Below are 27,364 nucleotides of genomic sequence, written 5' to 3'. Positions count from 1 at the left end.
GTCGTGAAGTATAGGTAAGTGACCCAGAATTCGGGTCTTTAACTCTGAAAAATGTCCGGGGCGCTATCAAAGGCGCTCTGCGCCTCCGCGGGGCAGTTGAGGGGCGGAAGCGGGGCAGCGCGACATGGATGTGCCGCGTCGCTTTGCCGTGTCATAACATCCCTCCCCTTCTGTTAAAGGGGAAGGCCGTTGCGCACCCTGCAGTCCGTTTTGGCGGCTGCCACTGGGCCACCAGGGATTCCCTCAACTGGGCCAATAGCCCGGCACCCAAAACGGAGTGTCGGGCTACAGGAAAGTGGCCCAGTTGAGGTGAGGGCCGCCATTGTCGGGCCGACAAACTAGTCAGCCGACAGAAAAATATGGCAGCCCACGGCGCAAATGGCCTCCCCTTTAAGGGGAGCCTCGGTGGCAGATGTCTGCCAGCTTCGCAACCTGTGAAGCTGGTGGTGACAACGGCCGGCACCATCCTTGCTGCCTGCAGGGCAATTTCCCCCATGAGGCACAAAGGGTCGACACTGGGCGGTGAAGGGCCGGCGTGCAAGGCGATGATGTCATCAACGTGCGTGCGCCTACCCGGGGCGCAAATCATGGGCACAGCGCTAACGGCACTACACCACCAAACCACCGGGGTAATTTCCCCAGAGGGGCTATTGACCCCTTCCCCCAGGCGATAACCTCATTGCGCCCCATTCGCGCCCCCTATAAAAAAGGCCAATTTCTCCCCCACAGTTTCTAAATTTGTGGACGACACCAAATTGGGAGGGATAGTCAACACTGAGGAGGACTGCAACAAATTGCAAGACATTAATAACCTTGCAGAATTGGCATATAATTGGCAAATGAATTTAAACAAAAATAAGTGTGAGTTATTACATTTTGGTAAGAAAAATAAGGAGGTCATATATTGGAAAATACAAATCTAAATTGGGTAGAGCAGCAAAGGGATCTGGGAATACAAATACACAAATCACTAAAAGTTGTGATACAGGTCAATAAGGCCGTAACAAAAGCAGACCAAGCACTAGGGTTTATTTCAAGAGGGATAGAATTGAAAAGCAGAGAAGTTATGCTCTACTTGGTTAGACCACACTTGGAGTTCTATGTACAGTTCTGGTTGGCATATTATAAAAAGGATATAGAGGCTCTGGAGAAGGTGCAAAAAATATTTTCACGGATGATGCCAGGGACCCCAACTATTTACAATCTATATTAACGACTTGGAGGAAGGGACCAAGTGTAATGTAGCCAAGTTTGCTGATGATACAAAGATGGGAGGAAAAGCAATGTGTGAGGAGGACACAAAAAATCTGCAAAAGGACATAGACAGGCTAAGTGAGTGAGTAAAAATTTGGCAGATGGAGTATAATGTTAGAAAGTGAGGTCATGCATTTTGGCAGAAAAAAATCCAAGAGCAAGTTATTATTTAAATGGAGAAAGATTGCAAAGTGCTGCAATACAGTGGGACCTGGCGGTCCTTGTTCATGAAACATAAAAGGTTCATATGCAGGTACAACAAGTGATCAGGAAGGCCAATGGAATATTGGCCTTTATTGCAAAGGGGATAGAGTATAAAAGCAGGGAAGTCTTGCTACAGTTGTACAGGGTATTGGTGAGGCCACACCTGGATTACAGCATGCAGTTTTGGTTTCCATATTTACAAAAGGATATGCTTGGAGGCAGTTCAGAGGAGGTTCACAAGGTTGATTCCGGAGATGAGGGGGTTGACTTAAGAGGAAAGGTTGAGTAGGATGGGCCTCTACTCATTGGAATTCAGAAGAATGAGAGGTGATCTTTTCGTAATGTATAAGATTATGAGGGGGCTTGACAAGGTGGATACAGAGAGGATGTTTCCACTGATAGGGGAGACTAGATCTCGAGGACATAATCTTAGAATAAGGAGCCGCCCATTTAAAACTGAGACAAGGAGAAATTTCTTCTCTGAGGGTTGTGGATCTATGCAATTCGCTGCCTCAGAGAGCTGTGGAAGCTGGGACATTGAATAAATTTAAGACATAAATAGACAGTTTCTTAAACGATAAGGGAATAAGGGATAATGGAGATCATGCAGGAAATTGGACCTGAGTCCATGATCGTATTAAATGGCGGAGCAGGCTCGAGGGGCCGTATGGCCTACTCCTGTTCCTATTTCTTATCTTCTTATGTAACTGCAAGGTTATATCTATCAAGAAAAGGTGATCAGGCTGGGTCTCTTTTCTTATGAAAAGAGAAGGCTGAGGGGTGACTCAGTAGTGGTCTTTAAAATGATGAAAGGTTTTGATAGAGTAGACAAAGAGTGTTTCCACTAGTGGAGAAGAGCAAAACTGAGGCCATCAATATAAGAAAGTCACCAATAAATCAAATCAGGAATTGAGAAGAAACGTCTTTACCCAGAGAGTGGTGAGAATGAGGAACTCGCTACCACAGGAAATGTTTGAGGCAAATAATATAGATACATTTAAGGGGAAGCTAGATACGCATATGAGGGAGAAGGGAATAGAGGGTTATGCTGATAGAGTTAGATGAGGAAGGATGGGAGAAGGCACAAGTGGAGAATAAATGCCAGCATGGATTGGTTTGGCCGACTGGCCTGTTTCTATGCTGTATATTCTATGTAATCTAAATTTATAGCTTAAATTCCGTGTAACTACATTTAAATCCCCAAAGATGTAATTGTGCTACAGCTACAGATGAAATAAAATGCAAATATCACTGTATAAGGAAAATAAAAATGTGAAAAGAGAAGAAACAAGTGGTTATTCGTTATTCATTTTCCTACCTTATTGATTTATTAAGGCTAGCATTCTTCCATGTGAAAAATTACTGGGAGTAATCTTTCACTAGTTTGACAGTTATTTTAACATCAGAAATCTAACCAATTCCATTTACATCTGATAATGCCAGTTTCACAGTTCTGAAGTGGCCACCTAACTCGTATATATGTCCCCCACATATGTTCCATCAGCTACGGACAGTGCAAATCCCAGGGCTACTATATCTGAACCACGGTCACGAAAAACTTGGTTTATGAATATGTTTCTATCCAGATTTGTAGATGCTGTCTTAAGAGGGTAGAAGCTGTTCGGTTCAGTGTTACTAGCTAAAGGGCTAGGTGCCAATGTACGTGGCATTAGGTTGCCAAAAGGGTAAATGATGTGTCCCCAAAATCTGGACCAGGAATGAGATCAGAGAGAAGTCCAATAACGTGCGCAGAAGCCAAAAGATAAGCTAATGCTGTTACGTAACTGAAAGTTAAAAGAGCTGATATGGCTTATGAGGTAATCAATGGCAAGCTGTTTGCATCTTGGTGGCTGAAATCAGGAATTTGCTGCAGTGGAAAACACAGGTGGACAATTGTGTTTTGAAATGATAGGGTGCAGTACAGCGAAGTACCAGTGGTCAAACAGATTTTATATACTTTTTATATGTGCTTAAATAATACAAATATATATCAGAGCGCTATAATGGTGGTAAAGTGTTTCTGAGAATTGAATAATTTTGTGTCAGTGTTTTTTAAATTTATATTACATACTTGAACTATTTTTCCTTCTACTTCTTTCATACTTTTTGTAAGAAGGAGGATCGTACTTGTCAGTACCATTTACATTTTTAATGATACAATTTTTAATAGTAAAGAAGTTGGAGTATGACAGAAACAACAAGGGAAGACAAACAAGAATCCCAAATGGGTTGAGGACAAACTTCAATGGGCAGGTCAGAAAACCTAAATGGGATGGCATCAAAAGTACAATGGCAGGGACAAGGAGGAAGGGTATCCAGCCTGAGCCCCAAAGTCCTGAGCTAGGTCCATGGAGGCGGTGATGGTTGAGATAAATAAGATAAAATAAAGAGTAAATAAACTTAAAATAATAACTTTACCAAAAAATTAATTAAAATATATTTGGTGGCCAATATAAAAGTTAAATAAATTGAGTTTTCTTATAAAACTTCGGTGCAGTGCAGTGCAGAGAAACAGATCTGAGAGACAGTAAACATACTTTAGAGAGAGAGAGAAAAAGAGAGGGAATCTCTCAACTTATTTCACACTAAATATTTTCTTAGCCTGACAATATTTCTGGGATGTAGAAAATTGATGTGTAGTATTTTAGGAATGCCAATTATAATGAATGCTTTGATAATTGTGCGTACATTTCAAATACCTAAAGTTTTATGGAGTGAGACAGAATGTTTTAAATGTCTAGTTAAGTATAGTTTGTAGCAACTGCAAAATCTCCAGTTTAAAATATGTATTGCACCATACAGTAGTTAACCAACCGGAAGAAAAATACAGTCTTTTTGTTAAAGTTTAGTTTTTTTTCTTACTCATGTTGCCTGTGATTATGAGGATATGCAACTACTTTATTCTCAGGGGGAGTGGGAGATGCAGATGACTTCCCATCAGTGTCTCTTCACCTCTGGAATCTAGGGTAAAGTCCAACACAAACAATTGGATGAAACTTTTCTTTCTTCAGTCTCAAGCCAATTTATATTGAATGCAAATCTATTGTACAGAAATTGTCTATAATTTGGCACTATGCTGGAAATAAAGGCCCAACTTCACCTGCACATCAGTGGGTCGCCATTCTGAACTTTTCATCAGTACGTTCTACACTGTGTGTTTAACCCAATTGCATCAATTGAATGAGTCATGCAATGGAGCGGGTCTGATGATGTCACCGATGACGCATGTTTGGATGAGCTACATATCATATTGCTGCATAATATTGAGATTTCTGTGGGTCATGGAGACACACGGACAGGAGATTCCCAGATGCCTCCCTGGAAGTGCTGGTCCAGGCAGTCAGAGCACGCAAGGATGTCCTGTTCCCTGCGGATGGATGCAAAAGGCCAGTCAAAGACACCAAGAGGACATGGCTAGAGATCGCAGGAAGTCAGCAGCAGGGAGCTGGTCAGGTGAACGTGGATCCAGTGCCACAAAAGATTCAATGATCTCATGAGGTCAGGAAAGGTGAGTACTATGCCTCACTCACCTTACATACTGATGTGCGTGTCAATCAGATCAGCCATGATTTTATTGAATGACGGAGCAGGCTCGAGGGCTAAAGAAGCAGTAGCAGGACATTTGGAAAAGCAAAATTTGGTCAGGCAGAGTCAGCATGAATTTAGGAAGAGGAAGTCATGTTTGACAAATTTGCTGGAATTCTTTGTGGATGTAACGAACAGGGTGGATAAAGAGGAACCAGTGGATGTGGTGTATTTGAACTTCCAGAAGGCATTTGACAAGGTGTCACATAAAAGGTTACTGCACAAGATAAAAGTTCACGGGGTTGGGGGTAATATATTAGCATGGATAGAGGATTGGCTAACGAACAGAAAACAGAAAGTCGGGATAAATGGTTCATTCTCTGGTTGGCAACCAGAGGAAGATTGAGAAGAGGGTTGGAGCGATGACGCAGCCCTGTTTGACCCCGGTCCGGACGTGAATTGGGTCTGTAATGGATCCGTTGGTAAGGATCACGGCCTGCATGTCATCGTGGAGCAGGCGAAGGATGTTGACAAACTTTTGGGGCATCCGAAACGGAGGAGGATGCTTGATAGACCCTCATGGTTGACAGTGTCAAAGGCCTTTGTAAGATCGAAAAAGGCCATGTATAAGGGCTGGCGCTGCTCCCTGCATTTTTCCTGCAGCTGTCGCGCAGCAAAGATCATGTCCATTGTGCCCCATAAGGGACAAAATCTGCACTGTGATTCCGGGAGGAGCTCCTCGACCACAGGGAGAAGACAGTTGAGGAGAACTCTAGCGACAACTTTCCCAGTGGCTGATAGCAGGGAGATTCCCCTGTAGTTGCCACAGTCGGACATCCTCCTTTTTAAAAATGGTCACGATCACTGCATCTCTAAGATCTCCTGGCATGCTCTCCTCCCTCCAGATGAGAAAGATGAGATCATGTATCCGCGCCAACAGCGCCCCTCCGCCATACTTTAGCGTCTCAGCAGGGATTCCATCCGCACTCGTAGCCTTGTTATTCTTGAGCTGTTTTATGGCATTGGCAACCTCGTGCAGCGTTGGAGTTTCACTGAGTCGGTGGCGGGATGGAGTCAAGAACACTCGAGTCAAAGGCAGAGTCTCGATTGAGGAGATCTTCAAAGTGCTCCTTCCATCAGGCCCTGCCAGCCTCGGTGTCCTTGATGAGTGTTTCCCCATTCTTGGCCAGTAGTGGGGTGGGGCCTTGGGAGTTTGGACCGTATGTGGCCTTGACTGCAATGAAGAATCCTCGCATATCGTGGCTGTCTGCCAGTTGTTGTATCTCCTGTGCTTTCTCCATCCACCACCTGTTCTTTAGATCCTGGGTTTTTTGTTGGACCTCAGCCTTGAGCCATCTGTAATGTTGCTTTGCAGCTCTCGAGTTGGGTTGTTGCTTGAGGCTCAAAAATGCTTTTTGTTTGCAATCTATAAGTTCTTGGATCTCCTGATCATTTTCATGTTTTCAGTTTTCTGGTTTTCTGGTGTTTTCTGGTTGAGTGACCAAGTGTCTCTTCACAGGCACTGGTTATAGAAGCCTGGAGGGCAGACCAAGCGCTGTGGACATTCAGCATCTCGGGGTCATCAAGGCACGCCAGATTAGCTGTGAGGCGCTGGCTATATAGGGCTCTCTTAGCTGGGTCTTTAAGTGCCCCGGCATTAACTTTTTTGCAGCACTGCTTCTGTTGTCCCCTCTGCTTTGGAGCTATGCTAATGATGGATCGGATTAGGCGGTGGTCCGTCCAGCAGTCGTCAGCTCCTGTCATGGTACGGGTGATGCACTCATTCTTACGATCCCTGGCTCGGCCGATGACATAGTCGAGCAGGTAGTTTGGAGCGAGGGTGTTGCCACGATACCTTGTATTTTGTCCCTCTGGTGGAACAAGGTGTTGGTGATGAGGAGTTTATGTTCTAGGCATTTTGCTCGGAGTCTTTTTGGCCCGGGATGGGTGCGGACCGGTCCTTTCGAAATTACATCGGGCCGGTACAGAGTCCTTTTCGGCCCAAGGCCGGTGTGGAGTCCTTTCGACCCGGAATTACAGCTGGCCGGTGCGGACTCCTTTCGGCCTGGAACCATCTGACTAATCACCATTGACACTCACCCTCATCCTAACGCAATTATAGCAAGTAACACCTCAGAAGGAGGCCTTTTGGCAATGTCACGCCACTCCCTCATAGTCACCCTCTACAGCTGTAGCCTATCCATTCCTTGCAATTATTCTGTCACTCTCAAAGTTCCCTTCTTTCCCTTCTTGCAGGAGATGAGAGCCCAGAATAACAGGGAGAGGCAGGGCCACCAATATTCACAAATTTGACTCCAACAGAGGAGGAGGCCCTAAAAATCTCTGGAATTGCAGACCTGCTAGTGGTGGGAGATAGAGAGGGGGACCTCGCAGCAACCTGGTGACAGAATTAAATATCATACAGCCACATGGCATACAACAGTCACTCATGGTGACTGATGTCAGCAGCCAGTGAAATGTCATCATGTAATGTTACACATTCTTATCATAAGACTTCTAATTCATCTCTTTACTCTTTCGTTGGTCCATCAAGTGCTCTCCTCCTTGACTGTCCAGCTGGAGGAGGAAGACAATTCCTCAGAGGAAGCTCCAGTCTCTGAGGGTGCACTGTCAGCAGACCCATGCGCACCCAGCACCAGCACAGATACGCATACCTCGGTGGGTCCTGTGCGAGATAGAGTAGTGTTGTCACCTGGTGTCTCACACATCACAAGTGAGCAAGAGCAGATGGTAGAAACAGGGACAACAGTGGAGAATCCTCACCGGAGGATGTATTGTACAGAGGATGGAGGAATCCATCTCCAACAGGGAGGAGGGAGCGGGGGGAAGTTAGTACAGCATCTGGGAGCCATATGGGTGCACTGGTGCAAGTTAAGTAAATCTGGCCATTATGAGGCCATCCCGGGCCTCCCGTCAGCAATGTTCACCACTGCTGGTGCCATCTCCACCTCAGGTTCCTCCTCCTCCTTGTGTTCCACCTGTTCCTCCTCTTCCTCCTCCTCCGAAGGCTGTGCACTCTGCATCTTGCTCCTCCTACAGTTCCAATCCTCACTGCTGTACTATGTTCTGCAACACGCAGCATACCATGATCATTCTGGAGACCCTGGCTGATGCGTATTGAAGGGCTCCACCAGATCTGTCAAGGCATCTGAAGCGCATCTTCATCATGCTAATTGCTTGCTCTCTGACACATCTGGTGGACATGTGGTTGACATTATAAAGCTCCTCGGCCTCATTGGTTGGCCTCCTAAGGGTATCATCAGCCAAGTCTTCAGTGGACAGCCCTTGACTCCAAACAGCGAGCCGGTAAGTCTGTTTGGAGGTGCGAAAAGCTGAGGGTGGGTGGACCGGCAGCATTAAAGAGTCATGACAGCTGCCAGGGAATCTGGCGCACACAAGCATGATGATCTTTTTATTGTTGCAGACGAGCTGCACATTGAGGGAGTGGGAGCCCTTGCAATTCACAAACACTCCTGGGTGATGTGGGGGTGTCTTGATGGCCACATGTATGCAGTTGCTGACGTCCTGCATCTGTGGGAAGCCAGCCAGAGCCATAAAGCTAAGCCCCCGCTCAGTAACACTTGCTTCATCAATGACAACGTTTACATAATTGGCTGACTTGTGAAACATGACATTGGTTACCTGGGTGATGCATTTGCCCACTGCGGCCGACTGCGAGATCAATGCTGCAGATCTCTGGAAGGAGCCTGAAGTGAAGAAGTTGAGGGTGGTTGTGACTTTGACAGCCATTGGTAAGGCGTGTCCAATAGGTTCTCGGGGCAGCAGATCTTGTTCCAGCAAGCTACACACATCTGCAACGGCCTGGCACAATAGCCCGAGTCTCCTGAAGCACTGCTGTTCAATCATGTCCAAGAAGCTCATCCTCTGCCTGAATACCCTGTGTTGGGGGTATCGCCTCTGGCACAGTGCAGCCCTGTGTTGACTCCCTCTCTTCTGTGGAGCATGAGGCTGCTGTTGCTGGAGTGGCTGGTGTTGTTGGTGCTGGGGCTAATCTTTTTCTGATTCTGAAGTCCAAGGTGAGACAGCATAAGCGGTACCCATGCTGATCTAATAGATGGCAGGTAAAGTGAAGATCAGAGGCACAATCCTTCAATGTAGTGATAGTGATTGGCAATGTGGTAAGTCGAGTGGATTTCGAGATTGCAGAAATGTCCTGCAAACTCCTGAACGCCAAATCTCTGCACAAAATGGTGTCAGCAAGAGCCTTTCCCTTAGACAAAGTAGCAGGTGTAAAGTATGAGTATGTATTTTTTCCAGCAGTTACTTAATGAACTCACATAATGGCCATTGAGCTTCCGCCTTCCCTTCACAGGCGAGGTTCCCAAGGTGCGTGAATCCTGTGCGCAACAAGTTAAAGCCAAAACCAAAAGTAAAAGGCAGTTAAGGGTCTGTAAACGAGTGGTTAAATACCTCAATGAGGTTGTCCACCTCTCTCAAGTGGGTTTGTAGTGCGCCTCGAAACGCACCCGAGTTAAATGTGAAAGTCGGCAGGATGACAGCAGGTTCTCGATGCGCTGTCAATTTCCGCACTTTTAACTGCCCAAACCCGCACGCTCTGTCATGGGAAATTCCGGCCAAAGTGTTGGCTTAGCTCAGTTACCACCCCGTGTCAGAAGGTTTTCGGTTCAAGCCACACTCTAGCACTTGAGTGCAAAATGTAGGCTAATGCACACCAGTGCGGTAATAAGGAAGTGCTGCACTGTCTGAGGTCCAAAGCTTCCTGGAACTATTTAAGAGTAATGGAGAGCTCTATCAGCAGCCTCAACTAAGATCACCATAAACAAATGAACTAGTTATTAATCTTATTGCTGTTTATGAAACCTTTTGGTATGAAAAGTGGCTGCATCATTTACACATATAAAAATCAGTGCACCTCAAAACAATACACTGTATATTAAAGAGACATTTATATAACACTTTAACACATCTCCCAGAAATGTCAGAAGTGCTTTATTACACTGAGTTATTTTGAAGTGCATTGGCTGTTACTATGTAGACAAATGTTTGTGACATCAAGATCCCCTAAATTATAATAAAGCAAGTGCCTAATTAATCTATTTTTGGTGATATTGGTTGGCCAGGTCATGATCTGAAGAACTTGACTTTATATAGCACTTTTCATGCACCCTGGACACCAAAGCATTACAAAACGAATGAATTACTTTTATTTGAAATATGGTCAGGGTTATTATTCTGCAAAATGCATAGTGCGATCCACAAAACACCAAATGAGATAAATTACAAATTAATTTGGATTTGATGTTACAGGGAGGAATGTCAGTCAGCACACAAGGAAACCTCAATTTAACGTCTCATCTAATCCATAATATAGTTGACCTGTGATTGCCTGATGTGGACAATGGATGTAAAAGTGCAAAACAAAATATTTCCTGACCCTGATTTTATTCCCCCATCTTAATGACCACAAACATTTACAAAGAAATGTTTAGTTTTGTATGCTTTAAGTTGGTTAAGCCAGCGAATCATACAAATCAAGCAGAATATGTTTGGTCCCAGTCTATACAGAATTAGCTGATCTAGCTGGATTGGTGCTACAGTTTGCCTCTGCGCCCCTTGGGAAGGAGAGGAAAATCAGCTCTGATTACTGGTCACCCTTGTTCGGTTAACAGTGGAAGACAGGATTGGGGTCAATTATGATGGCTCCTACCATCTTGCTGAGACTAGCATCTGAAGAATATGCATCCATTGATCCCAACAAGGAGTCGTCGTCTTCAACGGCAACTTCCATTTATATATTACTTTTAATGTAAGAAAATGTCCTAAAATGCTTCACAGAGGTAAGAAAAGATATCAAGCAGTGGTGGGGTAAATATTCCAGGTGGTGAACAAAGCATAATCAAAGAGGTAGAGGAGGCTTTTGGACGAAAGAGGTAGCAAGGTGGAGAGCTTAAGGGAGAGCCGTCCAGAGTATGTGGCTAAAGTAGCTGAAGGTCAAGGGAGGGAGTTGTAAAAGTCAACATAAGAAGAGTAGAGGGCACATGCAGCAACATAGGGCTGAAGGAGGTTGCTGAGGTACAGAGGAGCAGAGCCATGGAAGGACTTGTAGATAAAGACAGGGATTTTGAAATCAATGTATTAAGGGATAGGGAAGCTTGTCCAGGGCAGGGATGATAGGGGACTGTGATGGCATGTGATGTAGGATGTAGGTGGAAGAATTCAGCTGAGGATAAAAAGGGCACTAAGGTTGCACACCATCAGACTTGGCCTGATTAATCTGTCAGAGAAAGAAGTGGAGTGTTGGGGGCGAAGGTATTTAATTTTGGTGGCTTTAATCTTGCTGAAGTTAAGTTGAACGACGTTGCTTATCCAGGATATGATTTTGACTGAGCAGTCAGACAAAACTGTGGTGGCTGAGTAATAAAGGTTTATGACAGCGAGATAAAAGCAAGATGTTGTTAGCATATGTTTGAAATCTGGCTCCATGCCTAAATAATGTTGCTGATTGGCACTATGTAGATGGGGAAAAGAAGGTAAGCACACCAGTGGGGACCATGTGGGGTGAGATTACAAAATGCTGAGGTACAGAGGGATCTGGGTGTCCTTGTACACGAAATTCAAAAAGTTAGCATGTAGGTACAGCAAGTAATTAGGAAGACAAATGGAATGTTAGCCTTTATTGCAAGGGGGATGGAATATAAAAGTAGGGAAGTCCTGCTGCAACTGTACAGGGCGTTGGTGAGACCGCACCTGGAGTACTGCATACAGTTTTGGTCTCCTTATTTAAGGAAGGATATACTTGCATTGGAGGCAGTTCAGAAAAGGTTCACGAGGTTGATTCCTGAGATGAGGGGGTTGTCTTATGAAGAAAGGTTTAGCAGGTTGGGCCTATACTCATTGGAGTTCAGAAGAATGAGAGGTGATCTTATTGAAACGTATACGATTCTGAGGGGGCTTGACAAAGTAGATGCAGAGAGGATGTTTCCCCTCATGGGGGAATCTAGAACTAGGGGACATCATTTCAGAATAAGGGTTTGCCTATTTAAAATGGAGATGAGGAATTTCTTCTCAGAGGGTTGTAAATCTTTGGAATTCTCTACTCCGGAGAGCTGTGGAGGTTAGGTCATTGAATATATTTAAGGTGGAGATAGACAGATTTTTGAATGATAAGGGAGTCAAGAGTTATGGGGAGCAGGTAGGCAAGTGGAGTTGAGGCCAAGATCAGATCAGCCATGATCTTATTGAATGGTGGAGCAGGCTCGAAAGGCTAAATGCTTATTCCTGCTCCTATTTTTTACGTTCTTCTGAAGCCATTACAGGAGTTGTGCCAGCTTAATTAGGACAGTAGAAGTGGAACTAAACTAAAGCAGTGCCACAGAGCAGAAATGCTGGAAGAGGATGGAGTGGTCAACTGTGTCAAATATTTTAGAGAGACCAAGAAGCATGAAGAAGGATTGTGCATCAGATGCACAATCACAGAGGGCATCATAGGTGAATTTGACCAGGACAGTCTCAGTATTTCTGGGCAGACGGAAACCGACTGAAGGGATTTGAAAAGGAAGTAATGTGAGAAGTGTACTTGGAGCTGAGTTATGATGGCATGCTGAAGGACTTCATTGCCTGTAAAGTGCTTTGGGACATCCTGAGGTCATGAAAGGCACTATATAAATACAAGTCTTTTATGCATGTGAGGGCATTGGGTGAGAACTGGACTGTGCTTAGCTGTAATACTCCATATGATTGAAGAACCTACTAGTATTCAGTGTCAAGGCTCAAAATTACCCATTATCCACGTAGATGAGTTACCAGAAGGTATCTGATGTCCTTGAAAACATAGCCCAGCAAGGAGTCAACTCTTTGAGAATAAGAGGAAATTGGTGGGGACAAAATAAATTCGAAATGGTAAAGCATTTGATAGGCTTTTTTTATTAATTTAAAAGAGGTAGCATAACAAACTTGTGACATATATATGCCTAGTAGTGAAGATACTAGACCAGCAACCAGAGGTCCAGCACAGCAAATTATGAAATGGAATTCAATAAATCTGATAATTTGGTGGCTAGCACCAGAAGAAAAATACCATGAAAGTTGTTGGATTGTTTTAAAAACCCAATTGATTCACGAATGCCCTTCAGGGAAGGGAATTTGTCACAAACCCAGTCTGGACTAAATGTGACAACAGCCCCACATTGCCTGGTTGACTCCGAATGCTCTCATAGCAACTAGGGATAGACAATAAATACTGTCTTGCCCACTGTCCTATCAGTGCACAAGAGCAATTTTTTAAAGACCCTGGTGCAGGGGTAGCAGAAAAGCCAGAAGCAATAATCTAGTGCCAGTTTTGAGGCAGCCCCCGAGTGTTCTACCACGGCTGTGCCAGAGACAGAATAGGCTTGCACAACTCCATGGAGCAAGACTCATTAATATATGCATTCGGGGCCATTTGCGGGCGTGTCCTATCGTTTATGGAAATAGAGTTGCTTTGTTCCAGTGAAGCAAACATATCTAGGTATGCCAGAGGGCAGTCCTGTCAGTGCACAACCACAAGACAAGCCTCCCTGCACTTCTTAAGGCTGCATTGCTCTTGGAGTCATAAGTACAATTTTAATTACATTTTTACTTTGTGGATTTCTTCTGTTGCATTGATTTTGAATCCTCGTTTTTTTTGTTGGTCTTTTTCACTTCCAATTATTGTTTTATTTTTATTTAGCCTCTGTTACCATTTACTAGTCATGGGTGTTTCTCTGTCATGTGTAACAGCCCTCAATGCCAGGATGGGTATTCCTTTGAAATTCTGGGAGCTGGGGACAAGTAGCATATGCAGAGGATTCATGAGAGGGATTTTTGCCAATACTGGAGCCGGGTGGCACTTTCTCACCATTGCTCAGATAGAGTAGTCCATAGTTCTTGCTGGACCTTTCTTGGGCATGTCATTAAACTTGATTAGGGAAGCTACTCCTCAGGTTGGAATTGATCCCTCAAAGTGATATCTGGTTGCCTCAGCAGAAACGTTGCCTTGAGAAGATAGATGTTGAAGGAGCATATGCACAGTGACAGACATGCCCAACCTGCATCCCAACCTGGGTGTCAGTAAGTGATTGTGTGTGACTCATGCAACTAGGTTGTTTTAATTTGAATTGGAGAGTTGGAACCTTGAAAGATGTGACTGTTTCAAAGATTCTGATTTTACGTTGCATCTTGCCGTCCTCAGGAATGGGTATGCATGGGATGCAAAGAATGAGCTGTAAGGTTGCATGAGAGCTTGGCATGGGTAAGGAGTACAGGTGGAACAGGCAACACATAATTTCCTTTCCAGATTCACGTATGTGCTGTTTTAGCACCTGCTATCATGTATGGTTTCTTGGTGTTCTCTGGGGAGTGTGCCCTGAAGTGTCAAGTTGAGTAACTCTCCTCGCACCCATCTCATGCAGCTGCATGTCTATTTAGCCATCACTGAAACATGGGAGTGACTGCTGAATCACTCATTCATAGAAACATAGAAAATAGGTACAGGAGTAGGCCATTCAGACCTTCGAGCCTGCACCGCCATTCAATGATTTCATGGCTGAACATGCAACTCAGTACCCCATTCCTGCTTTCTCGCTGTTCCCCTTGATCCTCCTAGTAGTAAGGACTACATCTAACTCCTTTTTGAATATATTTAGTGAATTGGCCTCAACAACTTTCTGTGGTAGAGAATTCCACAGGTTCACCACTCTCTGGGTGAAGAAGTTTCTCCTCATCTCGGTCCTAAATGGCTTTCCCCTTATCCTTAGACTGTGACCCCTGGTTCTGGACTTCCCCAAAATTGGGAACATTCTTCCTGCATCTAACCTGTCTAAACCCATCAGAATTTTAAACATTTCTATGAGATCCCCTCTCATTCTTCTGAACGCCAGTGAATACAAGCCCAGTTGATCCAGTCTTTCTTGATATCTCAGTCCTGCCATCCCGGGAATCAGTCTGGTGAACCTTCGCTGCACTCCCTCAATAGCAAGAATGTCCTTCCTCAAGTTAGGACCAAAACTGTACACAATACTCCAGGTGTAGCCTCACCAAGGCCCTGTACAACTGTAGTAACACCTCCCTGCCCCTGTACTCAAATCCCCTCGCTATGAAGGCCAACATGCCATTTGCTTTCTTAACCGTCTGCTGTACCTGCATGTCAACCTTCAATGACTGATGTACCATGATACCCAGGTCTCATTGCACCTCCCCTTTTCCTAATCTGTCACCATTCAGATAATAGTCTGTCTCTCTGTTTTTACCACCAAAGTGGATAACCTCACATTTATCCACATTATACTTCATCTGCCATGCATTTGCCCACTCACCTAACCTATCCAAGTCACTCTGCAGCCTCATAGCATCCTCCTCGCAGCTCACACTGCCACCCAACTTAGTATCATCCGCAAATTTGGAGATACTACATTTAATCCCCTCGTCTAAGTCATTAATGTACAATGTAAACAGCTGAGGCCCCAGCACAGAACCTTGCGGTACCCCACTAGTCACTGCCTGCCATTCTGAAAAGTCCCCATTTACTTCTACTCTTTGCTTCCTGTCTGCCAACCAGTTCTCATTAACTGTCAACCAGTTTTCCCACAGAATCAGTTTTGTGCCTCCACATTGGGTTTCCCTGCACTGCAGAGAAACTCCTATGCCCCAACCAACTCAATGTCACTGCTTCCCAAATTACTGTAAATTTTGCTATTTAACTAAAAATTTGATTTTATATTATTATTTAATGATTTTAAAAGTTAACTGAATTATGGCTGCATTCCTTGGTTCTCAACCCCTGCCCTCTAACCCCACTTCATCTGAAAATATCAGTGGCTCTTGATTCTCCATGTATAATGCCATGGGAAATCATAGAATCATAGAATAGAATCTCAGAAAAGTACAGCTCAGAAGGAGGCCATTCGAACCATAGATTCCGCGCCAGCTCCTTCAAAGAACAATCCAATCAGTCCCACTCCACTGCTCTTTCCCCATAACTCTGCAATTTTTTCTCCTTCACGTATTTATTCAATTCTGTTTGGAAGGCTACTATTGAATTGTATCCACCACTATATCAGGCAGTGCATTCCAAATCCTAACCACTCGTTTCGTAAAAAAGTTTTTCCTTATGTTATCTCTGGTTCTTTTGCCAATCACCTTAAATCTGTGCCCTCTGGTTATTGACCCTTCTGCCAATGGAAACAGTTTCTCTTTATTTACTCTATCTAAACCCAACATGATTTTAAACACCGCAATCAAATCTCCTCTTAGCCTTCACTGCTCTAAGGCAAACAACCCCAGCTTCTCCAGTCTATCCACGTAACTTTAATCCCTCATCCTTGGAACCATTCTAATAAATCTCTTCTGTACCCTCTCCAAAGCCTTCACATCCTTCATAAAGTGTGATGCCAGAATTGGTCACTAATAGTTGCTTTTTGTGAAAATAAGAATAACCTATATTCTGGTGAAAGATCTGAGAGCTCATTTGAGTACACAAGTAGAAATGCATTAGTAACTGGGTCGTGGTTAATTAAAAAGGAAATTCATCAAATTAATCCAAACAATTGTTCAGTCTGGTAAAAGATTCAAATACCAAGAAACAAAAAAATAATAGAATTGACAGTTCAGAACATACGAACTAACATGAAGATTATCGATATGAAAATAACAGTTGGCAATCAACACAGTTTCAGAAGAGGGATAACTTGTCTGCCAACTGTAGAAACATAGAAACATAGAAATTTACAGTGCAGAAGAAAGCCATTTCAGCCCATCGCGTCCGCGCTGGCCGACAAAGAGCCGCACGGCCCTTGGTCAGCAGCCCTAAAGGTTACATATGAACAATGACGGAAAGGCAAAGAGCACCCAGCCCAACCAGTCAGCCTCACACAACTGCGACACCCATTACACTGAAACATTCTACACTCAACCCCAACCGGAGCCATGTGATCTCCTGGGAGAGGCAAAAACCAGATAAAAAACCCAGGCCAATTTAGGGAGAACAAATCTGGGAAAATTCCTCTCCGACCCATCCAGGCAATCGAAACTAGTCCAGGAGATAACCCTGGCCGTATTCTATTCCCTGCAGCACTTATCATTATATCTGCACCGTCCAACAAAAGATCATTCAATCTAATCCCAATTACCAGCTTCAGGTCTGAAACACTGCTGGTTACTGCACTTTAAGTGCCCATTCAACCATCTCTTAAAAGTGGTGAGGGTTTTTGCATCCACCACTCTTCCAGGCAGTGAGTTCCAGATCTCCACAACCCTCTGCGTAAATAAGCCTCCCCACCCCATCAAATTCCCTCTAAACCTTCCACCAACCACCTTAAAACTATGCCTCCTCGTAATAGACCCCTCCACCAATGGAAATAGACCCTTACTATCCACTATGTCCAGGCTCCAATATTTTGTACTCCTCTCAACCTCATCTGTTCCAATGAGAACAAACCCAGCCTATCCAATCTGTCCTCATAACTAAGATTCTCCATTCCAGGCAGCATCCGAGTTAAACTCCTCTGCACCCTCTCTAGTGCAATCACGTCCTTCCTATAATACGGCGACTAGAACTGCACGCAGTACTCCAGCTGTGGCCTAACCAAAATATTATACAATTTAAGCATAACCTCCCTGCTCTTATATTCTATGCCTCGGCTAATAAAGGCAAGTGTTCCGTATGCCTTCTTAACCACCTTATCCACCTGGCCTGCTACTTTCAGGGATCTGTGGACAACCACTCCAAGGTCCCTTTGTTCATCTACACGATTAAGTGGCCTCCCGCCTAATGTGTATACCCTTTCCTTATTAGCCCTCCCAAAGTGCATCACCTCACACTTCTCTGAATTAAATTCCATTTGCCACTGCTCTGCCCACCTGACCAGTAGATTGATATCCTCCTGCAGCCCATGACTTTCCTCTTCATTATCAACCACACAGCCAATTTTAGTGTTGTCTGCAAACTTTTTAATCATACTCCCTATATTCAAATCTAAATCATTGATATATACCACAAAAAGCAATCAGTACTGAGCCCTGCGGAACCCCACTGGAAACATCCTTCCAGTCACAAAAACATCCATCAATCATTACTCTTTGCTTCCTACCTCCAAGCCAATTTTGGATCCAACTTGCCACTTTGCCCTGGATCCCATGGGCTTTAACCTTCATGACCAGTCTACCATATGGGACCTTACCAAAAGCCTTGCTAAAGTCTATATATACTACATCCTTTGCACTACCCTCAATCAACCCTCTTGGTTACCTCCTCAAAAAATTCAATCAGGTTCGTCAAACACGATCTTACCTTAACAAATCCGTGCTGACTGTCCCTAATTAATCCTTGCCTTTCCAAATGTAGCTTTATCCTGTCTTTCAGGATATTTTCCAATAATTTTCCCACCACTGAGGTTAGGCTGACAGGCCTGTAATTACTCGGCCTATCCCTTTCTCCCTGTTTAAACAGGGGTACTACATTAGCAGTCCTCCAATCTTCCGACACCATGCCCAGATCCAAAGAGGATTGGAAAATGATGGTCAAGGCCCCTGCTATTTCCTCTTTTATTTCACTCAACAGTCTGGGATGCAATTCATCCGGGCCTGGGGACTTATCTACTTTCAAAGCTGCTAAACCCCTTAATACTATTTCTCTCTCTATATATTTATTTCATTCAGAATATCACACTCCTCCTTGATAGCAGTATCAGCATTGCCCCTTTCCTTTGTGAAAACAGATGCAAAGTATTCGTTAAGAACCCTCCCAACATCTTCCGCCTCCACACAAAGATTACCCTCATGGTCTCTAATAGGCCCTACCCTTTCTTTAGTTACCCTCTTAATATATTTATAGAATATCTTAGGGTTTTCCTTAATTTTACTGGCCAAGAATTTCTCGTGCTCTCTCTTAGCATTCCTAATATCCTTTTTAATTTTGCCTCTTAACTTTCTATATTCCTCTAAAGATTCTAGAGTATTTAGCCGTCGGTGTATGACATAAGCGTCCCTTTTTTTCTTAATCCTCCCCTAGACATCCACGGGGCTCCAGAATTATTTTTCCCAGCCTTTTTCTTTAAGGGCATATGTTTGGCCTGAACCTTTCGAATCTCCTCCTTGAATGCCTCCCGCTGTTCCGACACCGATTTACCCACAAGTAGCTGTTTCCAGTCCACTGTGGCCAAATCGCTCCTTAACTTAGCAAAATTAGCTTTTCCCCAATTCGGAACTTTTATTCCAGGCCTATTCTTTGTCCTTATCCATAACCAACTTGAATCTGACTGAATTATGGTCACTGGCACCTAAGTGCTCTCCCACTAATACCCCTTCAACTTGCCCAGCTTCATTCCCCAAAACTAAATCCAAGACCACCCCCTCTCATGTTGGGCTTGCTACATACTGACTAAAAAGGTTCTCTTGAATGCATTTCAAGAATTTCGCACCCTCTATACCCTTCACACTAAATTTGTCCCAATCAATATTTGGATAATTAAAATCCCCTGCTATTAATACCCTATGGTTTTTGGACTTCACACCAATTTGCCTTCATATTTGCTCCTCTATCTTCCTTCCACTGTTTGGGGGTCTATAATACACGCCCAGCAGTGTGATCGCCCCTTTTTTATTTTTCAATTCAACCCATATGGCCTCATTTGATGATCCCTCTAACATATCATCCCTCCTCACTGCTGTAATAGTTTCTTTAGTCAGTACCGCAATCCGCCCCCCGCTTTTTACCCCCCTCTCTATCTTGTCTAAAAATCCTGTAGCCAGGAATATTGATAAGAACATAACAACATAAGAAATAGGAACAGGAGTAGGCCATACAGCCCCTCGAGCCTGCTCCACCATTCAATAAGATCATGGCTGACCTGATCATGGACTCAGCTCCACTTCCCCGGCCGCTCCCCATAACCCATTATCCTCTTATCGTTTAAGAAACTGTCTATTTCTGTCTTAAATTTATTCAATGTCCCAGCATCCACAGCTCTGAGGCAGCGAATTTCACACATTTACAACCATCTGGGAGAAGAAATGTCTCCTTATCTCTGTTTTAAATGGACGGCCCTTTATTCTAAGATCGTGCCCTCGAGTTCTAGTCTCCCCCATCAGTGGAAACATCCTCTCTGCATCCACCTTGTCAAGCCCCCTCATAATCTTATACATTTCGATAAGATCACCTCTCATTCTTCTGAATTCCAATGAGTAGAGGCCCAACCTCCTCAACCTTTCCTCATCAGTCAACCCCCTCATCTCCGGAATCAACTCAGTGAACCTTCTCTGAACTGCCTCCAAAGCAAGTATATCCTTTCGTAAATATGGAAACCAAAACTGCACGCAGTATTCCAGGTGTGGCCTCACCAATACCTTATATAGCTGTAACAAGACTTCTCTGCTTTTATACTCCATCCCCTTTGCAATAAAGGCCAAGATACCATTGGCCTTCCTGATCATTTGCTGTACCTGCATACTATCCTTTTGTGTTTCATGCACAAGTACCCCCAGGTCCTGCTGTACTGCGGCACTTTGCAATCTTTCTCGATTTAAATAATAAATTGCTCTTGGATTTTTTTTTCTGCCAAAATGCATGACCTCACACTTTCTGACATTATACTCCATCTGCCAAATTTTTGCCCATTCACTTAGCCTGTCTATGTCCTTTTGCACATTTTTTGTGTCCTCACACATTGCTTTTCCTCCCATCTTTGTATTGTCAGCAAACTTGGCTACATTACACTCAGACCCTGCGGCACCCACTGATCTGTCAAACCTGCCCCTCTTTCAGCCATGTTTCTGTCATGGCTATAATGTCATACTCGCAAGTGCCTACCTGTGCTCTTAGCTCATCCGCCTTACTCGCTATACTGCTTGCATTAAAGTATATACCATTCAGCACAGGAAGACCTCCTTGCTTACTACATACTAAGCCCTGTTTCCTCTGTCTTACAGATTCGCTTTCTAGATTCTTGCTATCCAATTTCTGCTTTACTTCACTTTTGAATTCATTCTCAGGTTCCCATCCCCCTGCCAAGCTAGTTTAAACACTCCCCAACAGCACTAGCAAAACTTCCCGCGAGGATATTGGTCCCGGCGCTGTTGAGGTGGAACTAGTCCGGTTTGTACAGGTCCCATCTCCCCCAGAGGCGGTCCCAATGCCTCCAGAATTTAAAGCCCTTCCTCCTTTACCAACTTTCCAGCCACATGTTCATCCACTCTATCCTTCTATTCTTATACTCATTAGCATGTGGTACCGGTAGTAACCCAGGGATTTCTACCTTTGAGGTCCTATCCTTTAATTTTCTTCCTAGCTCACTGAATTCTTCCTGTAGGACCTCATCCCTCATTTTACCTATGTTGTTGGTCCCGATATGGACCATGACTTCTAGCTGTTTACCCTCCCCCGCAGAATGCCCTGCGACCGCTCTGTGACATCCTTGACCCTGGCACCAGGGAGGCACAAAACCATTCGGGAGTCATGTCTACGGCCGCAGAAACGCCTGTCTGTTCCCCTAACTATAGAATCCCCAATCACTCGGGCTCTTTTGTTCTTCGTCCCTCCCCCCTGTGCAGCTGAGCCACCCGTGGTGCCTTGGAATTGGCTCTGGCTGCACTCCCCAGAGGCACCATTGCCCTTACCGATACTCAGAAGTGAATATCGGTTTGAAAGCGAGATGGACTCACGGGGGGACGCCTGCGCTACCTGCTTAGCACACTTACTACGTACTTAAAGAGATCTCAGGGAGTCTGTGAGATCATAGCTAAACATGGCTGAAAGAAGGGCAGATATGGCAGCTCAACATTCCTGGTTACAGGGTTTTCAGACGGGATAGAGAGTGTAGTAAAAAAGGAGGGGGGTTGCCGTATTGTTTAAAGAAACAATTACAGCTGTGAGGAAGGGTGATATGTTCGAAGGATTATCAAATGAGGCTAAATGGGTTGAATTGAAGAACAAAAAAGGGGCGATCACTCTGCTGGGAGTGTACTATAGACCTCCAAACAGTCAGAGTGAGTTCGAAGAGCAAATATGTAGGCAAATTTCAGAGACGTGCAACAACTATAGTGCAGTAAAATAGAGGATCCTAATATTAACTGGGATACAATTAGTGTGAAACATATAGAGGGTACAGAATTCCTAAAATGCATTCAGGAGAACTTTTTTAGCCCCAGTCTGTAGCAAGCCCAACAAGGGAGAGGGCGGTTCTGGACATAGTTTTAGGGAATGAAGCTAGGCAGATGGAAGGGGTATCAGTGGGAGAGCATTTTAGTGCTCGTGATCATAATTCAGTTAGATTTAGGGTCGTTATGGAAAAGGACAAAGATAGACCAGGAATAAAAGTTCTCAATTGGGGAAAAGCCAACTTTGATAAGCTGAGAGGTGATTTTGCCAAAGTTGACTGGAAACAGCTACTTGAATCAATGGCAGAGCAGTGGGAGGCATTCAAGGAGCAGATCCGGAGGGTTCTGAGCAAGTGCGTTCCCTTAAAGAAAAAGGGTGGAACTAACAAATCGAGAGCCCCCTGGATGTCTAGGGACATACAGAGTCGGATAACGACAAAAATGGAGGCTTATGACAGATACCGAGGGCTCAATACTTCAGAAACTCAAGAGGAGTATAGAAAGTGCAGGGGTGAAATTAAAAAGGAAATTAGGAAAGCAAAGAGAGAGCATGAAACATTTTTGGCAAGTAAAATCAAGGAAAACCTAAAGATATTTTATAAATACATTAAGAGCAAGGGGATAACAAAAAAAAGAGTAGGGCCTATTAGAGACCATAAAGGTAATCTTTGTGTGGAGGTGGAAGGCGTGGGTATGGTTCTTAATAAATACTTAACGTCTGTTTTCACAAAAGAGGGTGGCGATGCAGACATTGCAATCATGGAGGAGGAGTGTGAAATATTAGATGAAATAAACATCGTGTCATGTATCCTACATGGTTACTGTTGATACTATCACAAGGTCTGCCACCAGAGGGCACAGCAGTGGGAGACTTGTAGGTTACCTGTACAGGTGTGCTTGGCCTAGTATAAAAGGCAGGCTACCAGGTGTGATCCTCACTCTGGAGTTAGCAATTAAAGGACTAAGGTCACTACAGTTCAAGTCCAACACATTGCCTCGTGGAGTCATTATTAGAGAATCTAAGGACACAACAATTGGCGACGAGATTACGAACTTTCAAGCGAAAATGGCTACCCTTGGTACGTTGCAGCAGTTCGGCGATGGTGATGATTGGGACGCCTTTGTGGAGAGGCTCAACTAATTCTTCACAGCAAACGACCTGGCAGGAGACGACCCGGCCACACTGGCTAATAAGCGCAGAGCTATCTGGCTAACCAGTTGTGGGCTCACCGTCTATGACCTCATCAGGGACTTGCTGGCACTAGCGAAGGCAACGACAACGACTTACAAGGAGCTCGTAGCCCTGATCCATGAGCAACTCAAGCCCAAGGACAGCATCCTCACAGCCAGACACTGATCCTACAACCACTGACGGCCCGAAGGCCAGGAAATCGCAAAATACGCCGCAGATCTCAGGAAGCTGGCGGCACAGTGTGATTTCGGCGCTGCGGGACATTTTTGACATTGGAATTGACCATGTGGGCCTTCTTCTTAAGCTACTGTCGGCGGATACCACAGTCACACTGCAGAAGGCCATCTCCGTGAGCCAGGCATTCATGACCTCGACCTGCGGCTCCAGGCAGATGACTCACCCTCAGGACTCAAACCCGGCAGGTACTGTGCACAGAGTGACGCCGTTTAGAGGCTGGACTGCAGAGTGCGAATCCTCTCAGGGAAGAGAGGACAGGCCCCCCGAGTCCCTTAACTCAGTGTCTGCCGAGGGGGGCTAATCGAGTAGCTCCATGCTGGCATTGTGGAGGGAATCACAGTGCCACTTTAAAGACTATGTATGCAAAGGCTGCAGCACAAAGGGTCACCTCCAGTGAATGTGTAAGAGAAATATGACTCATTATGTCGACGAAGAGTCTGCAGATGGTCATGAATCCAGCGCAGATTATGAAACGATAGGCAGAGAGGCGGCTCAGCCCCACGATGAGGTACATAGTATATTTACCTGCACCACCGAGTGTTCCCTGCTGAAGCTGGAAGTCGAGATAGATGGCGTTCCACTCTTCATGGAAGTGGACACGGGGACGAGCCAGTCAGTAATGAATCAAGAAGCCTTTGAGAGGCTATGAGACAATCAAGCTGAACGACCCAAGTTGGTCCTGGTTCAGACAAAACTGCGCACCTACACCGATGAAATTATCCCAGTCGTTGGTAGTGCGAATGTAAAGTTACTCTATAATGGCACAGTGCACAAGTTATCTCTGGATTGTTGCAGGTGATGGACCAACGTTGCTCGGTAGAAGGTGGATGGAGAAGATCCATTGGAAGTGGGAAGACTTCATCCCTCCAGCGATCGACGTCCTCCGCGTTCGGAGGCACGACAAGCCCTCACTTGAGGGTGGACCCGGCACCAGAGAGCAGACCAGGAGAGCACCCGAGGCACAGACTGCTCAACATGACTGCGTGGAGATGATCCAGCTGAGACGACCCGAACGCACCTTCCAGGCTCCTCTGGCAGGACTCCGGAGGAAGAAAATCTGATCCAGAGGTGACTTCCCAGCTTCGGTGCCAGAACCCGGGGAGAAGAGGATCACAGCAGTCGACATCGTGGATGGAGGAAAGATGACGCCCAAACCACGAGGTGAGGCGCTGAAGAAAAGGATGGCCACGGCCAGACCACGACGTGCAGTGCTGATGGAGCAACATGTGGCAGCAAATTGAGAAGAGGATTGGGGTAAAGCAAGCAAGGCTCTCTTAAAGGAGGCCTGCAACCTACTACAGTTAAAAGGACAGTTCCACACACTTGAGCAATGTAATAGCAACTGTAAGTTAGAGATAAAATGTGTAACTGACGATCAGAGTGTACAAGCAATAAGCAAGGAAAAGTCACGCGATCGTGATCGGAACTACAGAGTATCCATCATAAGTAATGAAAAGTTGTGCGATATACGATTTCAACGGCATGCAGCCAATGCAGCGGGCAGACACCCATCAGGAGCACACAGGTCCAGTGAGCTACCCAATGCTGTACCCTGCGTCCCGGGGACCAGAGTTATGCACCATGGAGTGTGGCCACAAGCAGCCAACACACACACGAGCTGCAGAGCAAGCGACCTCAGCAGGGCAACGGCACCAGTATCGATACCCCACCCCTGATCGGCTCGACCTGTCAGGCACCCGATGGTACCAACCGCCACGAGCCTGAAAGAGCAGACTGTGCTAAGGCGCAGTCCCCAGAGACCACCAAGGCCATACCCGTAAACGAAAGGTCACCCGCTACAGTCCCCCCCCAAAGGGGACCGGGACCAGCCAGAATCCCAAACCAAACAATGCCCAGGCCAGCGAGTCAGCAGTTCCCTGTGCACTGCTAGATGATAGCTCCTCAGGGAGCATCAACGACCCAGGTGCAAAGAAAAGACAGGGAGGTCACAGGCAACTGTTAACCTGCCCGACGCTAGGAACCACGGCAACAGCCCCAAGAGCAGGTTACTTGAGCCAACCGGGTTCCCACTGCCAGCACTGGGCACCGTACAGGCACCAGACTGCAGGGACACCATCCAGCAGTTCTGGAACTAGTTTGCCCTTGCACACCAGTCACCGCATCGATAATGTATCTCACTAGTCGAACTTACTTGTCTCACAATGGAATCACAAATGTAATGCAACCTTGTTTTTCTGAACTTGAATGTATATGAATGCAATGAGCCTCCGGCATAATCTATATGGGTGGGGTGGGGGGGGGGGCGCAGCGGGGGCGGGGAGGAGAATGGAGTGGTCAAGGATGCACACAATCAGCAACCACCAGCACTCTATTGCACCAACCACTCACCCAAAATTGAAACGACCTGCCAAGGCTCAATCAGATAGAGCCCCGATAGAGCTAAGCCCAGAGCACAATCAATGCTGAGGCGATTTGCACGAAAGTCTCAAGGGAGATTAATGTCATGTATCCTACATGGCTACTGTTGGTACTATCACAAGGTGTGCCACCAGAGGGCACAGCAGTGGGAGACTTGTAGGTTACCTGTACAGATGTGCCTGGCTAAGTATAAAAGGCAGGCCACCAGGTGTGATCCTCATTCTGGAGTTAGCAAATAAAGGACTACGGTCACGACAGTTCAAGTACAACACATTGCCTCGTGGAGTCATTATTAGAGCATCTAAGGACACAACAATTCGTGAGAAAGGAAGTACTAAGGGATTTAACAGTTTTCAAAGTGGATAAATCCCCAGGCCTGGATGAAATGTATCCCAGGCTGTTTAGAGAAGCAAAAGAGGAAATAGCAGAGGTTCTGACCAGCATTTTCAAATCCTCTCTGACTACTGGTGTGGTGCTGGAGGACTGGAGGACTGCTAACATGGTACCTTTGTTTAAAAAGAAAGAAAAGGATATACCGAGTAATTACAGGCCAGTCAGCCTAACCTCCGTGGTGGGAAAATTATTGGAAAAAATTCTGAGGAACAGGACAAATCTTCAATTAGAAAGACATGGATTAATCGAGTACAGTCAGCATGGATTTGTTAAGGGAAGGTCGTCTCTGACTAACTTGATTGAATTTTTTGTGGAGGGTCAATGAGGGTCGTGTGTTTGAAGTAGTGTACATAGATTTTAGCAAGGCTTTTGATAATGTCCCACATGGCAGACTGGTCATGAACATAAAAGCCCATGGAATCCAGGGCAAGGTGGCTAGTTGGATCCAAAATTGGCTCCGGGGCAGAAAATAAAGGGTAATAGCAGTGGGGTTCCGCAGGGCTCAGTACTTAGGTCCCTTGCTTTTTGTGATATATATCAATGATTTAGACTTGAATGTAGGGGCTATGATTAGGAAGTTTGCAGATGATGCTAAAATCGGCTGTCAGGTTGATAATGAAGAAGAAAGATGTAGACTGCAGGAAGATAGCAATGAACTGGTTAGGTGGGCAGAACGTTGGCAAATAGAATTTAATCTGGAGAAGTGTGAGGTGATGCATTTGGGGAGGGCGAAAAAGGCAAGGGCATACACATTAAATAGAACGACAGAAGTGTAGATGAATAAAGAGATATTGGAGTGCATATCCACAGATCCCTGAAGGTAGCAGGCCAGGTAGATAAGGTTGTTAAGAAGACATACGGAATACTTGCCTTTATTAGTTGAGGCATAGAATACAAGAGCAGAGAAATTATGCTTGAACTGTATAAATCAATGGTTAGGCCACAGCTAGAGTACTTCCTCACTGCCATGCTCCACCTCACAGTCGACAAGCTCCCCGCTGGAGTGGAACAAAACTACAGAACCAGTGGGAACCTGTTCAACCTTCGCCGTCTCTAGGCCATGTCCAAGAC

The 27,364-nt window shown here is 45.1% G+C and overlaps 2 protein-coding genes across 3 annotated transcripts in view; one reads left to right on the top strand and one right to left on the bottom strand.

The window, feature by feature from the left end:
* Positions 1–27,364, top strand: part of dtna (dystrobrevin, alpha) — a 709,829-nt gene that overhangs the window by 163,896 nt on the left and 518,569 nt on the right. The gene's annotated exons all lie outside the window — the stretch shown is intronic.
* Positions 8,053–8,886, bottom strand: LOC139267793 (putative nuclease HARBI1). Its single transcript, XM_070885940.1, has one exon. It carries the CDS (start codon positions 8,884–8,886, stop codon positions 8,053–8,055), a length of 834 nt encoding a protein of 277 aa, XP_070742041.1.

The sequence above is a fragment of the Pristiophorus japonicus genome, chromosome 1 (assembly GCF_044704955.1).
Source record: "Pristiophorus japonicus isolate sPriJap1 chromosome 1, sPriJap1.hap1, whole genome shotgun sequence".
NCBI classification, from domain to species: domain Eukaryota; kingdom Metazoa; phylum Chordata; class Chondrichthyes; family Pristiophoridae; genus Pristiophorus; species Pristiophorus japonicus.
This window is presented reverse-complemented; position numbering and strand designations above follow the sequence as displayed.

Excerpts from the sequence above, each read along its gene's own strand:
- LOC139267793 (XM_070885940.1), bottom strand. The coding sequence starts at position 8,886 with ATGAGCTTCTTGGACATGATTGAACAGCAGTGCTTCAGGAGACTCGGG.